Genomic DNA, 18,091 nt, shown 5'->3' with positions numbered 1-18,091 from the left:
TTTAAAAAAAATTACAAATTTACTCTTATCTTTAAAATATTTAAAAAATAAACATATTTTTATGTAGATTTTAGTTAAATAAAAGTGTGTACATTAGGATTAGTGTTAGTATTAGGATTAGGGTTAGAAGTAGGTGCATAATTAGGATTTTTGTAATAATTACATAAATTTAATTTTATATATTTTTTCACTATTTTAAGTTGTAAGTCATTTTATATTTTAATTAAGAATTTATATATTTTGTTAGATTATATTCTCGTCTGAGTCAATTATGTATTTAATAATTTATTCTTGTATTATATTTTCTTTTTTATATATATTTTCTCAAATTAAAATGTCTATCCTTTCATTACAATTATCTTTTATGATTAAATTGTTGGATTTGAAAAAAAAGGTAAAGTTGATATAAGAAGTGTTGTATAATTTATAACTCACATCACATAGTTTCTATCGTGATATATATACATGCACATATATAACAAAGCATAGATATAAAAATATGTAAATTTCACTGATAGTATTTTTTTTATCATTCAGAAATAATTACAGTCATAGAATACATATCTCATAGCCAGAACATTTTATATGAAAACCCATTAACATCATGTGTGGATTATATTGATTGTATAATTTTTTCTTTTTGCAGTTCTAATATCACAAAATGATTCATTTTTTTTATTTCTTATATTATTAATCACTAGAAAAATAACAATAAGGCCTGTTGCATAAATAAGAATAACTGCAGTTTTTTATAGACGTGAAAAAAAACAGAGAGGCTACGAAGAAACGAGGGAGCATAGCACCGCTTCCATCATCCTGAATGACGAGTAAGATGGACAAAGTTAGACTATCACTGTGCAAACATGCAGTTGACAGCATATTTCGGAACTCGGCCTTACGGACTAAACAAATCAAAACGCAAGAAAGAAAAAGGGTTGAAAAGCGGCAAGAAGGAACCACGTTAAAGAGAGAGGAAACACTTGTTTGAAGAAGTTAATTATCTATGCACAACATTATAATAAAAATTATATATGTGTGTGTGTGTATATATATATATATATATGTATGCATTGCGACAAGTTAAAAAAATTTACAAAAAGAGTGAGCCGGAGATGTTGAAAATCACTTAAAAGATGTCACCTTCCACAATAGCTGGTCTGAAGCTAAAGCATTTACATGCTAACATTGTGGATTTTCAATGATATATGGAGATGTCAGCTCCCATCCAAATTGTTGGAGTGTTGAATTTTGCTCAATTACGACCAGCTGAATGGGTCAACGCACTTGGACTCGACCCCGTTGTTAAAAGGAGAACCATAGATCAGAATGGGACCGTATGCTGAACTGATATACAAGCCATTAATGATTTGAAACACAATGGTGGGGTACTACCACGTCCTTCATATCAAGGATGCTGTTATAACTTTGAGTGTTGCCTCCAAGGGCACCCACCATCAAAAGCATGCTCCAACACATCTTCCACTCGTTTGGCAAGCAAAATCTGTCAAGGAAGTTTAAAAAAGAAAAGTGTGATTTTGTGCTTCATTTCAGTGATGATAAGACCTGATTGAGAAACATTAAAATGTAGAAAATGAAAATAGGCCAATACAAGGCCTACTGAAGGTTTGAATATAGTATTTAAAAATAGAGAGAGAATTTTCAAGACCGTTGAATTGTCTAGATTAGTAGGAAACATGCTACTGATAGCTGTAAAATGTGCAACATTACTGCAAAACATGGCAGTTGAATTACCTCCAAATTGGCTAGCACTGACGATGGTACTTCAACCAAGTCCTTCAAGTTCCTTTCAGGCAGGATGACTCTCTTAATACCGTAACGATGTGCAGCTAATATCTGAAATAATGAAAAATGTCACTTTATACCACCTTTTACAATCTTCATCTTTTTTAATCTCTTTCTTGAATATGTTTAATCAGATACGATTAATACATTTAAAGCCGCACAAAACTGGCAAAATAACTTATACAAAGGCATTAACTCCATTTGTAATGGCAAACTGGGTTCATATAATTCTACCTAGTAATTGGTTAATTTCTTTTGATAAAAATACAATAGAGTTAATTAAATCTCTATAAGCTATGAAGTTCACCACGCCTTAAAGCACAAAAGACACCCATTTTCTTTATGTCTATCCCAAACAATTCACGCAGACACATATTTGTCATCTCTTTCCCCCAAAGGAATGTGTTGAACTCAAACAAACAACGAAACAGAGCATAGTAAAAAACATTAAGATCAACCAAAACCAAACAAAAAATAAAACAGGGACAGATAAAAACACTCTATATTATGAGACCAAAGAGTTAATTAAGTCATTAATAATTATGCTAGGTTATTCTAACTTCTTACAACAACCAAATTTTATCTCAGTAACTGAGATTGGTTACTATTATGTGTACTGTGTTGCCAATGACAAGCAACAGGCAGCAGGCAAAACTTCCTCCTAGTATGGTGGACAGTGTGGCAGAATGGCAAAAATAATTATAAAATTTAACCAAGTTACAGATTGAATAGTATGTATGGAGAACAGTAAAAAAACTTTTTGAAATCAAATTAACCCATCTCAGGTCACATGTGCTTAACTTTTATTTCTTATTTTTCGTGCTACTTTCATCTTACTGTATTTTTTGTTCTTATCATCAGTATGTTTCTTAATTTCAGCCTATGCTCTGAATTCATTCTATTTAAGTTAATAGTCCTATCTCGGAAAGTTGACAAAGGTCCAAAAGATATAAGAATTTTACCTTATCCTTCACACCACCAACGGGTAGAACTAGACCCCTCAATGTCATCTCTCCAGTCATAGCCGTGTCTGATCTCACCCTTTGCTGACTGAAAAGTGATACCAATGCCGTGACCAAAGTCACACCTGCAGAGGGCCCATCTTTAGGTACAGCACCTGCAGGAAAATGTATATGTACATCACGGCCCTCCAAAAGATTAAATCCCTCCTCAGCAGCCAGCCTAAGGTCAGTTGCCCTTGCCCTTACCTACAAAACCAATCTTTTATAGTTAAAGAAAAGCAAGTAATGATTCCCGATTTAATCCATATGTTGAGCATATATAACAATTTGATGGAATGTATTTAAAAAGAAAATGAGAGCCAATGCGTACGACAAGCATATCATGCTGATACAACCTTCAATCTGAATGACCAAATTAAGGCTAAAAAATAAAAGAAAATTTCACTTGTGCACACCGCAAGACAAACTATAGGATTTCTTTTTTATTTTGTCACACACTTAATGGGTTCTGCTTCAAAAGTTTAGACCTATTCCATCTTTTTCAAAAACGGAACTAAAAAAATCTTCGGAGAACCACATCACAGAAACTACTAGTTGGAGTTAAAGAGCCAAGACTTAATAAACCTCCAATTGAATCCATATTGCTAATATAGAACTCAAATCTCATACCCTGCAATGGCATCCTAACATCTCACCACATTCCAAAATCCCAGAAAAGTGATCTAACCACAAACTAACCCTTTGACTAGTCTCAACAAAAGCAGCAATGTTAGCAACACCATCCATGCTACTCATTTGCAACTCAAACATGGAGGAAAGCAGTACCAAATACAAATTGATAAGAATATTGGGAGAACCACACCATAAAAGCTAAACGTTACTGTAGGAAAACTCAGGACCTTCTAATGGATCCAAACAGGAACAAGAAACCTCAAGATATAATGTTAGCAAACCACAACCATAGATACACTTTTATGCACAAGATGCTATAGATTTTTTAAATACAGTCCCTTACACCATTATTCCACGGGTCCAATAAAACATGTTGAGATGATAGTAGGATAAAACCAATCACGATGCAAGGAGAGTTAAGCAACTTGGATTAGATTGCATACCCATGTTAGAGCAATCTGAGCTGATTCTTTTATTACATCACCAAGTTGTCCGGTAAGATGCAGTTCACCCTTCCCAACCATTGCTGTAGCCTCCACAAACTGAACTTCTCCACCAAAAGAAGTCCAAACTAGCCCAACAGATACGCCAGGGGTAGCCACACGTTCAGCAGCCTCACTACCATCAAATCTTGGGGGCTGCATACATGAAATCAGATGATTAGTTTCCTTCAAATTTTGCTTGTGAAAAATATTTCATAATGACATCACAGCCAAGCCTTCATTTACATGTAATACATCAAAGAAATGTTGTAAACACACATATAATATGCTACGGCATATCAATTACCCCAAGCACTTTTTCAAGCATAGTTTCATCAACAACCAATGGAGAGGCAATCCTGAATGTGTTTGTGATGTCCCGACTATTGACACCCATAGGTATCACTTCCATCTCAACTTCAGTACTGTCAGCCAGTCTGTTTTCCACAAGTGGTGTAGTAAGTCCTTGCATCCCTTTGTTTAATGGAACTACTTGCTCTTGCTCTAAAACTCTTACTGCAGCAGCTCGAGCCAAGGCAGCTAGATTCCTTTCCAAATTTCTCACACCAGCTTCCCTAGTATATCTGTGAATGACAAGCTTCACCATTGCCTACATCAAAATAACGCTTAATTAGATTTCTATACAAAATTGCTTTCTAGGAACACAAATGGTATAGGAAGTGTTTTTCAGTTGAGACATTTTTTTACAGTAATTTCAGTTCAGACTATTATGCTACATATGATTTCATTAGTTTAATAGCATCCTCTAAGAACAATGACCATGTGGAAGGAAAGAATGCAGTCGCAAGGATTAGTAAAAGAAAGACTTTAGATATTCAATCAATAAAATGTAAGATACAATACAACCAAAACATAGAAACCAGTAATTTTCAACAATTGCGAAGACAGAAAAAAACATTTACAGTTGTGGATATTATAAAATTAATTCCTCACTCGTACATTTATCTATACCATGTAAATTAATAATACATCATATGTCTGTCTTCTTATACCCTTTTTTTTGCACTTCCCCTGAATGAAAGGAAACTTTGTATGTTTCTGAAACTATTTTTGTATAAAAAAGCATTCAGTACCTCTGGAATCTGAAGAAACTCAGAACTCAATCCATGTTGGTCTAAAACTCTTGGAATCAAATGCTGCATAGCTATGTGGAGTTTTTCCTCAGGTGTATATCCAGGAAGCTCAATTACTTCCATTCTATCACGAAGTGGGGGAGGAATGGGTTGCAACCTATTTGCTGTAGCCACAAAAATTACCTTGGATAGATCAAATGGAACATTCAAATAGCTAACTGACGTTAAGGAATACTACAGATTTTTTTACAGTACAAGATAAAATATTAGTGAATAGTGAGAGGAATAATTTGATGTCATGTCAGTAATAAGGAGGATAAGATATATCCACCTCAGAGATGTGTATTAGAAGTGGCAAAAGGGCAAAAACGAACAATTCTGGTCAAGTATCAGGGTATAAATTAACACAATTTCCTTACACAAAAAAAAATCAACTTAAATTAAGATTAACTTATCCTTAACAATCAAATCTCAGAAAGGAAGACGGTGAAATCTTCAGAAAAATAAATTGTAGTTAGCTAGATCAAGTTCAAAATAAGAATATGGTTTATGCTAGACAAAAACTCAAATGTGGGCAGACAACCAGATGGTAAAAGTGCAAAAAGAACAGGTGCCTCCAATCAGATAGCTATTGCATTATTCATTCTTTCAACTTAAGGCTTTTTATGTAGCTGAGTGAGGTGTGTAAGGGAAAATTCTTCATCAGAAAGGATGTCGAGACTGAAAAAATATCATCCCATCTAACAGGGGAGTAGAACAAATTGAGGGAACACATCTTGAAGAGAAAAGGATACTGATCGTTGAACGATTTATTTTGTTCTGGATCAAGAACCTCTAGCAATGCTGAAGCTGGATCTCCACGAATATCAGAGCCTGTCTTGTCAACTTCATCAAGCAACATGACAGGATTGCAAACAGCTACTCTCTATAAGTTAGATGAGAAAAGAAATTATCAGTCTTTCAATGAGAGAAAAACACAGCAACAACTAAATTATATATATATATATATTCAATTTTGTTTGGTCAATCTTGATGCTTGTCCTTAATGACTTGTAGTACAGTTATAATGTGCGAGAAAGAAATAAATCAGTATCCTAGCTTTAAATATTTCTTATGAAACATTATGTTAATATGATTACTAAAGTTATCTAAATTTCATACAAACACACTAATTAGCAAATATATTATATAGATACCATATTTACATTGTAAAGCAAAAAAGAAACCTTAAATCATATTATCATCATAAGAGAATAAAGAACACTACCACATGAGTTCACTAATCAAAACTATTAATTCAATTCCATACTCTATCTGGAGTATTATAAATTACACACACACAAAAAATCCAGCATCATATGATCATAGATTCGCTAATCCAGCATCAGACATTGTCACGTGAATTCACTAATCATAATGATTAACAGCAACTACTTGTTAACCCACGTATTAATAATCCAATCCTTCAATATCAGTGGCCTCCCTCCTTTACAAAAAATTGTAACTTGTAAGGAGACATGAAAATAACATGAAGGGAGGATACAAAATCCTCCTGAAACAAAGAAGCACATGAACTATATAAGAGTTTATTGAACAAAAAAAAAAATAGATCAAGAGGGCTCTCCCTTCCATTTGCATATCTGATTTTCTGAAACTCGTCAACATAAGTGACAATGACCCTCACGTTATCCTCTGTTGAAACAAAAGTCATGTTAGATAACAGTTCTTTTGTTTCTTACTCCACCTGTCCTACTGTTACCATGTCTAAAACTCTTCAAATGAGAATGCATTGTAAGAAGTCAGAATTATCTGATCTAATACTCTAGTCATAATCATATGCACCAATTATTCGTATATGTATTTTTTCATTCTGTACAAGAGGCCCCTCCAAAATAAATGTTAGATATTATTAGATATAATTAGATATTATTTGATATTATGAGATATTATAGATATTGTTAGATATCTCATATTTATGTAATGGGCTTAGCCCATATGTTTCTTTTTCCTATATAAACATAACCCTATGTGTTCAATATACACAAGGGATTTACCCTATTCTTTCTTTTCCTTTAATATGGTATCAGAGCCATTTCGAGCCTATCCTAACGAGTATTTGTTGGGCTTATCAGACCACCCGCTATCGGGCCGCTATCGGACCACCCATAATATATAGTCTCACGCACGAGTTGGCAGTCTCGGCGTGAGGGGGGTGTGTTGGAGATCCCACATCGACTAGAGATTAGAGCCTTTCATTGTATATAAGTGGGTGCAAACCCTAAACCCTATGATCATCTTACTCATCCTACTCTTGTTGAAAATGAGGTTGTTCGTTGGTCGAAAATTGATGCTCAATTATGCATTGTTATCAAATCGACCATTCACTCATCTTTAAAACAAATTTTTCGTACCTATGAAACATGTTCAAAAGTTTGGGAACAAGCAAAATTATTATACACCAATGATACTCAACGTCTTTATGGTGTGTGTCAAAATCTTCTCACAATTGTTGCTCCCAAACGTCTTGATGGTACAATGGCAGAATATCTAGGTAAAATTCATGCTCTTCTTCATGATTTTAATGAGTTATTACCTCCTGCCTCTACTCCTTCTCAAGAACTAGAACAAAGATCCAAGTTCTTCATGTTATTGGGTTTACATGGTCTTCCTGATGATTATTCTCACGTTCGTGATCAAATTTTGGGATCTCCTATTGTGCCCAATTTTACTTCCACTTGTTCTACCCTTTTGCGCGTGCCAGGTAAACACACCGCTGATATAACGTCTCATGTTGATGACTCTTCTGCTTTAGTATCTCAGCATAATGATCGTACTCGCCCTCACAAGCCGGGCAAAGGGCGTCACAAGTGTGACCATTGTGGCAAACTTGGCCACAAAATTGACAGATGTTATGCCTTACATGGTCGTCCTCCTAGATCTGTTGCGGTTGCTCAAATTGCCCCTGTGCAACCTTCTACCATGGACCATACTTCAATTGATACCCCAAGCCAGCCTGCTATTTTCAATGAATTTCTTAAATGGTATGAGGATCGTCAGAACCCTAGTTCCACGGCTTCTGTTGCACATTCAGGTACATCTTTTGTTGGCCTCACTCACTCCACTTCCCATGGCCCTTGGGTTCTAGATTCAGGTGCCACTGATCACATTACTGGTAATAAATCTTTTTTCTCTTCCCTATCTACTACGGGTTATTTACCTTCAGTTACCATGGCCAATGGATATAGGGTACATCCACATGGTGTTGGTACTATTAATCTTTTTTCATCTTTATCTATTGATAATGTTCTTTATGTCCCTGGGTCTCCATTTAACTTATTATCCATTAGTCGTCTCACTCGTTCCCTTGACTGTGTTATTTCTTTTACCAAAGATTCTGTTACTTTACAGGACCGGAGTTCGGGACGGATGATTGGCACCGGATGTGAGTCTCATGGACTTTATCAACTACAGATCTCTGCACATGTTGGCGCAATTATGGATTCTCCATCTCTCATTCATGCTCGGTTGGGTCATCCTAGTCTTGCCAAGATGCAACAGCTTGTTCCAAGTTTGTCTAATGTGTCTACTTTATCGTGTGAGTCGTGTCAGTTAGGGAAACACATTCGTAGTTCTTTTCCTCGTAGTGTCTCACGACGTGCTTCATCTCCTTTTGCCTTAGTTCACTCTGACATTTGGGGACCAAGTCGTATTAAGTCTAATTTAGGATTTCAGTATTTTGTTACTTTTATTGATGATTATTCAAGATGTACTTGGGTATTTTTAATGAAAAATCGTTCTGAGTTGTTTTCTATATTTCAAATATTTTACAATGAAATTAAAAATCAATTTGGAATTTCCATCCGAATTTTGCGCAGTGATAATGGACGTGAGTATCTTTCTCATTCTTTTAAAAATTTTATGGCTTCTCATGGTATTCTTCATCAACCTTCATGTGCTTATACACCTCAACAAAATGGGGTAGCTGAGCGCAAGAATAGATATCTTGTTGAAACAACTCGTACTATTTTAATCCATGGTGATGTTCCTCAGCGTTTTTGGGGTGATGCTGTTCTTAGTGCATGTTATCTCATTAATCGCATGTCATCTTCAGTTTTAGATAACAAAATTCCTCATTCTATTTTATTTCCACATGACCCTCTCCACTCTTTACCTCCCAAAGTTTTTGGGTCCACATGTTTTGTTCATAATTTTAGTCCTGGTCTTGATAAATTATCTCCTAAGTCACACAAATGTGTCTTTTTAGGGTTCACTAGATCACAAAAAGGATATAAATGTTTCTCACCGTCTTTAAACCGTTATTTTATTTCAGCAGATGTCACCTTCAGTGAATCTTCCCTTTACTTTAAGTCTTGTCCTTCTCTTTCAATTTCTTCATCTAATCAAGTTAATATTCCTCTTGTTGTGCCTAGTGCACCTAACAATTCACCACCGCCGCCAACTCTTCAGGTGTATAGTCGTCGTCAACCGTCTCATCGTCCATCAGCAGACTCTATTTTGGTGCCAACACCTCATCCCCCTCCGGCTCCTATAGTTGAACCTCCGACTGTTGAACCTGATCTTCCTATTGCTATCCGTAAAGGTATACGTTCTACTCGTAATCCCTCTCCACATTATACTGCTTTGAGTTACCATAGACTATCTCAACCCTTTTATACCTGCCTTTCGTCTATTTCTTCTGTATCCATTCCAAAATCTGTAGGTGATGCCTTAGCCCATCCTGGTTGGCGTCAGGCCATGCTTGATGAAATGAATGCGCTTCAGAATAATGGAACTTGGGAACTTGTTCCTTTACCATCTAGGAAATCTGTTGTTGGTTGCAGGTGGATTTTTGCTATCAAAGTTGGTCCTGATGGTACTATTGATCGTCTCAAAGTTCGTCTTGTGGCTAAGGGTTATACCCAAATTTTTGGTTTAGACTATGGTGATACTTTTTCTCCAGTAGCAAAGATGGCCTCTGTTCGCTTATTCATAGCTATGGCTGCTCTTCAACAATGGCCTCTTTATCAACTGGATGTTAAAAATGCTTTTCTTAATGGGGATTTGCAGGAAGAAATTTATATGGAGCAACCTCCCGGTTTTGTTGCTCAGGGGGAGTCTTCTGGATTGGTATGTCGTCTTCGCAAATCCTTATATGGCCTCAAGCAGTCTCCTAGGGCTTGGTTTGGAAAATTTAGCAATGTTGTTCAACAATTTGGTATGACTCGCAGTGAAGGCGATCATTCAGTTTTTTATCGTCACTCGAGTGCTGGGTGTATCTATCTTGTAGTATATGTTGATGACATTGTTCTTACAGGCAGTGATCATCATGGCATCTCACAAGTAAAACAACACCTTTGTCAACACTTTCAGACCAAAGATCTTGGCAAACTCAGATATTTCTTGGGGATTGAGGTAGCACAATCCAATACTGGTATTGTTATCTCTCAAAGAAAATACGCATTAGATATTTTGGAGGAAATTGGGTTGATGAATTCGAAATCTGTTGATACTCCCATGGATCCCAACGTCAAGCTTCTACCCAATCAGGGGGAACCTCTTTCAGATCCTGAGAAGTACAGGAGATTAGTTGGAAGATTGAACTATCTCACTGTTACTCGTCCTGATATTTCCTTTGCAGTCAGTGTGGTGAGTCAATTTCTTAATTCTCCATGTGAAGATCATTGGAATGTAGTCATTCGTATAGTGAAGTACATTAAAGGCTCTCCTGGAAAAGGTTTGTTATATGGTCATAATAACCATACTAAAGTCGTTTGTTATTCAGATGCTGATTGGGCAGGATCTCCATCTGATAGAAGGTCAACTTCTGGTTATTGTGTCTCCATTGGTGATAACTTGATCTCTTGGAAGAGCAAGAAACAAAGTGTTGTGGCAAGATCTAGTGCAGAAGCAGAATATAGAGCTATGGCCTCGGCTACTTGTGAGCTTATTTGGCTTAAACAGTTACTTAAAGAATTGCAATTTGGAGAGGTTACTCAAATGACACTGATATGTGATAATCAGGCTGCTCTTCATATTAGCTCAAATCCAGTTTTTCATGAAAGGACAAAACATATTGAGATTGATTGTCATTTCATTCGAGAAAAGATTATATCAGGAGATATCAAGACTGAGTTTGTTAATTCAAATAATCAATTAGCAGATATTTTTACTAAACCCTTACGAGGACCTAGGATTGATTACATTTGTAACAAGCTGGGTACATATGATCTATATGCACCAGCTTGAGGGGGAGTGTTAGATATTATTAGATATAATTAGATATTATTTGATATTATGAGATATTATAGATATTGTTAGATATCTCATATTTATGTAATGGGCTTAGCCCATATGTTTCTTTTTCTTATATAAACATAACCCTATGTGTTCAATATACACAAGGGATTTACCCTATTCTTTCTTTTCCTTTAATAATAAAAATTACTTAATCTCCCTTTTTATCCTCCCTTTCTATTCTAACAAATAAGCATTTTCTGTAATACAGTTTTATGTGAGCATTTTGGAATCTTAGATTTAGTCTCTATGCATCCTAATTCTGATTCAGTTCTAGTCTCATTCACTATAACTAACACCAATTCAGTCCTAATACACCATTCATACGCATCAAATCCTCATAAATGTCGTTTTCCTAATTCTGACTAAGTTCTAATCTCATTCATTAGTCCTGATACTACATTCATAGAGATTTAGTCTCGATGCATCCTAATTCTGACTCAAGTCTCATTGACTAGAACTAATACTGATTTAATCCTAAACTCCATTCATATAAACCAAATCCTCATAAATGCAGCTTTTCTCCTATACAAAATGTCCCTCCGATAATCTCCTGTTATCTCCCTTTATATTCTAACTGAAACAGCATTTTATGTACTACAGTTTTGTATAAGCATTTTGGAATTTCAGATTTAGTCTATATGCATCCTATCCTAATACTGACTCAGTTCTAGTCTCATCTCATTCACTGGGAGAAAACCAAAAGGCTAAGAGCATACAAGAAAATAAAAGCATTCAATCTATCAGAATCTAAAACTATCAATAACCTCCCTCCACGTATTTGAAAATGTCAAACAAATCAGAAGCTATTACAATTAGTGTCATAAATTATAATTCAGTTGAACCTTTAAACCATCTATGAGACGCCCAGGCATGCTTCCAACATATGTTCTCCTATGTCCTCTAATATCTGCCTCATCCTTGACTCCACCAAGGGATATGCGAACAAATTTTCTTCCCAAAGCAGCAGCAATAGAAGATGCCAAAGATGTTTTCCCAACACCTGGTGGCCCAACAAAGCACAACACAGGACCCCTTGCATCTGGTTTAAGCTGTAATGTATGCATGCAGCAAGCACTTAAATTAGTAACTCATTAAATTTCACATACACTAGAAAAGTATAGTAAGAAGTGATTGACAACCTTGCGAACTGCCAGGTACTCAATTATCCTTTGCTTAACCTTCACTAAACCATAGTGATCACTATCAAGTCGCTTCTGTGCAGCTCTTAAGTCCAGTTCAATCTCTTCGCTAGCCGTCTCCCAGGGCAGATCAGCAAGAAGCTCTAGGTAAACCCTTGAACTGTTATACCCTGGTTGCTGCGGCTGCATTTTTTTAAGCCTCCTGAGATCGAAATTATAGTAAAATTAACTGATTGTCTATCCAAGCCTACAAAAGCACTTAAATTATGATAATATCATTTTCCTTTTGCAGAACATATGTAACAAGTTATTCCCTCACAAAGATGTCAGTTCATCACCATATCTAATTATGTTTCCATTGAGAAGTACCTCAACTCTCTGTGTGCATGTTTCCATATATTTTGTGGCATTCTTGCACTTTGCATCTTTCTTTCTAGAGCAGCCAGGTCATCTTCATCATCATCATTATCACCAAGCTCCTCTTTTATAGCCCTCATCTAAATATATATTACATAAATAGATAACAATAACATTTCAATTAGATTAACACACATAAATGAAAGTAGAAAAATGCTCCCTTGCAGCATTGCCAGTCAAGATTTATTTATAACGACACAAAATAAACTGTTATTTTCCTACATATTTATATATATTACTGCCATTAAAGAAAGAAAAATTACCTACTAATGCATACTGTGCACACAAGTTCCTACTTGTCATAATAGTCTGAAAAAACTATTGTCTTGAAACATTTAATTGAATTATAGTAGGTTGTAACACTTCTCTCAATATAACACATATACCTTGCATTTGTAAATTGTATATGACAAATTAATCAAAAAAAAGAGGTGCAAGAAAGCTAACCTGCTGGCGCAAAAGAAATTCTTTCTGAGATTTTGACAATTGTCCTTCAACCTTTTGTGTAATTTTCTCAGCCACACGAATTGACTGTTGGCATATACAGGCACAAGTAGAATTAGAGAAGCTAAAAGACCAAGCCAAGTCAAGCATCAGTAAAATCTATTACTCACCTGTAAATGCCTGTCAACTAACTCAGTTGCTTTTGAAAGCCTCACTTTGGGGTCAACTGAATCCAACATAGATAATTGTTCTTCAAAACTTATCTCAAAACTAGCAACAAATATATCAGCCAACTTGTGAACTGGAACGTTATCCAAAAGGACTTTTGTCCTTCCACCAGTTTTTTGTTTCTATAAACAAGCAAGGAATTATTAGCTACTAATACAAAACACAAAGGATGGCAATTCCAAAATCTTAAAATTAATAGTTTATACTTTATAACTACAAAACAGAAGTTCACATCAATAACCCAAAATATTTTAGGCAAGCATAGACAATAATGATAATATTCAACCAATATTTAAAGTATCCTAGGGTTTCTAGAGCTCAATGTTCAAATAGAAATTCTATGTTTTTCAGTCAATGTTAGTACAAGTGTTGAAGGTAAAAGCTTTACCAACTCCAAAACAGAAATAAGCTCCATAGCAGTAGCTTTGAATTGGCGAGACAACATTATGAAATCTGGATCTTGCTCCACTTGTTCCAGCTCTAGATTAGAAAAATGGAAGCAATTCAAAGTCTTCAGATATAATGTTATCAATGATTTAATCATCGTGAAACAAGTCTAAAATTCCTTTTTTTTCTCTTTTACCATAATGCTAAAATGTCATACTGTTAAGCTGAAAACAACAACAAAAATCTTAATCCATTAAGTGATGTCAGCTATATGGATTACAAGATGCCATTGAGGACAGTCAAAAAACAAATCTTTAGAGAATTATTCCCAATGAGATCCCTTTTAACAACTTCCTCCAATGTTCTTCATGGTCCTCTACTCCTTTCATAGGACTAAACCATACCATTTACTCTGCTACCTGGTGCTTTCAATGGACTTCTTAGTACGTGAACTTTAATACCTTTCAAACTCACATGCCCTTTCCCCATGAGAAGTATACAATAAAAAGTCAAAACATTAAATGTTCGCAGCCAGAAAACAAAAGCTTCAGTATACAACGATTACATCAAGTGGAAGGCATAGTTCTCCAAATAATCATTTAACTGTTTAAAGACAATAAAATATCAAATTTCTGGTGGAGCGCATCACTGCGGATATACAACTCTTACATAATACGTCTTATCATCACTATCCAACTACTGATTTAATGTTACCAAATAGCAAGAAAACCAAAAGGTTATAAAAATATAGATTTCCTACACAAAAAGCTGATTCTGAAGAAAAAGTATTAAGAACTTACCAGTCTTGGTCATTTCGAGGGAAGTTATCCTTGCAGTATGGTATATTCCTCTTGTGCTCAGTTCCTGTACACTAAATCTGCACAAACCTTCAAGCACAACCGTGTATGTAACCCTCCCACTTGGTTTCTCTACTCCCCTTGATAAATGTAATGGTCGGGCAGCTACCCCCCTGGAACCAAAGTTGATAAAAATCAACCAAAATTTTATGGTTTTATTTTACAAAGTTTGATCAGATAAGTAACGGCTAGTTTGTTTTAAGAATACATTTTCTGTTTTCTCTAGTTCTTACGCAAATTCCACCAAATTTTCACTTTGTTTATTGTTTTTAGTAATTTCTATATGAAATGGAGAAAATACCAAAATGTTCGTTACACAATTTCCCATGCAAATATTTGAAAATAAGGTGATATTTTAATAGTAGTAATCATAAGTGAAAACAGAAAACCTTTTGTTCAAACTAAACAGGCCATAAGTTGTTCAATGAATAGAATTAGAAAATTATTATACATTTTTGTAATTACCAAAATTTAAAGGTAGAAATATAAAAGAAGCCATCAGTTCAGGCAAAAAAGAAAAAGACAACAGGACTTATGAACTGTTACAATGTATAACATTATTAAAAATGTTTGACTTATAAGGAAAAGGTATTCATTTGAGTCTTACCTATTGTGCCAATGAACAACATCATTCTGCCTTTTTGTATCAAGCTTATGAGAATCCGATGAACCGCCTTGAACTCTTGTGTTTTGATTTGCAGAATCAGTGCCTGTGCTTATAAGGAAGAGGGGAATAAAAATTAATATTGGCAAGCCAGGTTTTATTTGGTCGAGGTGGAAACAAAAAAGAGTAAATAGTTCTTACCCTAACAAAGTAAAGGTTTTTATACTCAAACACCCATTGTCATCCATGATAAAGAAGTATGATTGTTGAATGTCATAATAACTATCTTAAAAGTCATGTCAATAATTTATTTTTAATTGTTGGTAGTGTCAGTATTTCTACACTAATAGTGTATAAAAAATTAATTTTATAAAAAAACAGTTTATCACCTTCAGATACAGTAGTAAATAGTTCTTACCCTAACAATGTAAAGGTTTTTATATTCAATCAGCCATTGTCATCCATGATAAAGAAGTGTGATTGTTGAATGTTATAATAACTATCTTAAAAGTCATGTCAATAATTTATTTTTATTGGTTGATAGTGTCAGTATTTCTACACTAATAGTTTATAAAAATTAAACTTTATAAAAAAACAGTTTATCACCTTCAGATACAGTAGGACCTACTGCCTTAATTTCAGCAGCATCACGCACTGGAAGGATGCCAATCAACCCCTTCTCTTCTCGCTGCCAAAGTTCTTGTTCAACCAACTTCACACTTCAGTAAACCAAAAAAACAGTCACACGTAATGCTTAAAGACATGCTGAAATAAATAAAAAAAGTTGAATTTTTTGGTACAGTCAATGATTTATCTTTTGAGTAAACCATGGTAACTCAAAAATACCTATAAATGAACAAGTAAATACAATACTAAATAGACAAAGTATCCTTTTTTATATGAATTGAAAAAATAATCCTTAGAAACATAATTTCAATGTCAGTAACACACTCTTTACTGTTAAATGAAATTTACTTAAACTCACCAAACAGCTAGCTAGTGACACACAAATATAAAGTGGACCCATAACTTAGAGTATCCACTAGCCAATACCAAGGCAACAAAAACGTGTTTAAGAGGGACCCATAACTTTAGAAGTACCAATAAGTACCAAGCTAACAATAATAACGCGTTCAAGAGTTGAAAAGAGTGTATTTGAAACTATCTCCTGAAAACGAAAATCCCATCAATCCTCTCCAAAAAATTTCACTTATTTTAGTTGGTCAAATTAAACTCTGGAGTCTAATTTCACTGAAAAATTCCATCAATCATCCCTAGATATTCATTTATTTTAGTTTGTCAAATTAAAGTTTGTAGAAAAAAAAAATAACACTCAGCCATGTTTGCCTAATTTTTATAATTTGAGAACTGAAGTAGCCACCTCTATAACTTTCAGAGACTGTAATTTAACTGATTAGGTTAAATTAAGGAGAAAACTGGAAACGATATCAACAGACAAAGCTGTATATGCTAGTAATAAAAAACTCCACCCGGATCAAACGAAACAAGCACTCAAAACAAGAATTGGAGGCATAAAAGTTAATATGTGGGATTAATTAAATGCAAACTTGAAGGCGAAACGGAGAAGGAGAGGTACCTGGTAGGGGAAGTGCAGCGGATTCTGATGATGGCGCCGGGTAAAAGAACCTTGTTCTTGAAAGGGAGAATCGCCAAGCGACTCGGCAGCTCCACCGATTCGGCCATGGTAGGAACTCAGTGGAAAAGGCCCTCGATTGGATTGATTTGTGAGAGAGGAAAAGAGAAGAGAAGAGAAGAGAATGATGAAGAGATGACACCAACGATGGCAAATAAATACGGATTCCAATTCGAAACAGACAAAGGATTGGAACTAACTGACTCTGTTTTCCTCCCACTTTTCATTTCTTCTTTTTTTTTCACAACTATCTACTATTATCTTCTTCTTATTATAATTAATTCACGTGTACTATTCTTTTTTTATTAGCTGCCATATGTCGTATTATCTATAACAGTCGTGTACAAATTTTCAATCATTTGCCATTCCCTCTAATTATTATAACTAATGTGACACAATTTGTAATTTTGTAAACATTTATTTCATATAGTTATGAATAATTTTTTAAAAATATATCAATTATTTCATATTTAAACTAAATAATTTAAAATATGATATAAAATATTTTTAATTAAGATAAAATTAGGTGGTTGGAAAAGATATTTGTAGGTTGTCGCAAATACGTGTTCAAACAGAAGAGTAACTTTTGATATCCAATCCCACGACAAAAAGTACAATGGAATATTTATTAGAGAAAAAAAGTTAAATTTTCAATCTATGTAAATGGTGAGTTTATGAGAAAAATATTATAAAAGTGGGATAATTTATCATATAATAATAAAACTTACAATATAAAAACTGTTGTGGGAATTTTTTTCACAAAATATATTTACTTTAAAAAAAATATCTTAATAAACATAAATTGTAAACCCTAAATCTCAAATTTTATTTTAATTTTTAAACTAAACTTATTTATTTCAGAATTCATTTTCTAAAAAAATAAATTAAAAAATGAACATATTTAATTTAGAATATGTATGAAGTTGTTGATAATATACTGTATTCTTAATTATTATATTAGAATAAAATCATGTGTTCTCAGTCTCTTTTTCCTTCCCTGTCCTCGAATAATTGTGTATGTTCCCATGACAGCATTTCTTATAAGCAATCA

At 34.3% G+C, this 18,091-nt stretch overlaps 1 protein-coding gene across 1 annotated transcript; it reads right to left on the bottom strand.

The window, feature by feature from the left end:
* Positions 1 to 983: 983 nt before the first annotated feature.
* On the bottom strand, positions 984 to 17,330 carry LOC137808149 (lon protease homolog 2, peroxisomal-like). Its single transcript, XM_068609111.1, has 17 exons — positions 16,984 to 17,330; positions 15,993 to 16,105; positions 15,390 to 15,492; positions 14,726 to 14,895; positions 13,927 to 14,018; positions 13,481 to 13,660; positions 13,314 to 13,397; positions 12,819 to 12,946; positions 12,450 to 12,651; positions 12,153 to 12,359; positions 5,808 to 5,938; positions 5,014 to 5,227; positions 4,227 to 4,529; positions 3,881 to 4,075; positions 2,766 to 3,011; positions 1,753 to 1,854; positions 984 to 1,501 (listed from the first exon to the last, which is right to left on the bottom strand). The coding sequence occupies exons 1-17, from the start codon at positions 17,088 to 17,090 to the stop codon at positions 1,418 to 1,420; spliced, it is 2,661 nt and encodes an 886-aa protein (XP_068465212.1). The 5' UTR covers positions 17,091 to 17,330; the 3' UTR covers positions 984 to 1,417.
* Between the last annotated feature and the right edge of the window lie 761 nt (positions 17,331 to 18,091).

This window comes from Phaseolus vulgaris, chromosome 3 (assembly GCF_000499845.2).
Source record: "Phaseolus vulgaris cultivar G19833 chromosome 3, P. vulgaris v2.0, whole genome shotgun sequence".
Taxonomy (NCBI): domain Eukaryota; kingdom Viridiplantae; phylum Streptophyta; class Magnoliopsida; order Fabales; family Fabaceae; genus Phaseolus; species Phaseolus vulgaris.
The sequence above is the reverse complement of the archived record's forward strand: the minus strand, read 5'-3'. Positions and strand labels throughout refer to the sequence as shown.

Coding starts and splice junctions, on each gene's coding strand:
- LOC137808149 (XM_068609111.1), bottom strand. CDS start 17,090: ATGGCCGAATCGGTGGAGCTGCCGAGTCGCTTGGCGATTCTCCCTTTC. Junction 13,661..13,926: donor TTATTTCTGTTTTGGAGTTG/GTAAAGCTTTTA, acceptor GCTTGTTTATAG/AAACAAAAAACTGGTGGAAG. Junction 5,228..5,807: donor AATAAATCGTTCAACGATCA/GTATCCTTTTCT, acceptor AACGTCAGTTAG/CTATTTGAATGTTCCATTTG.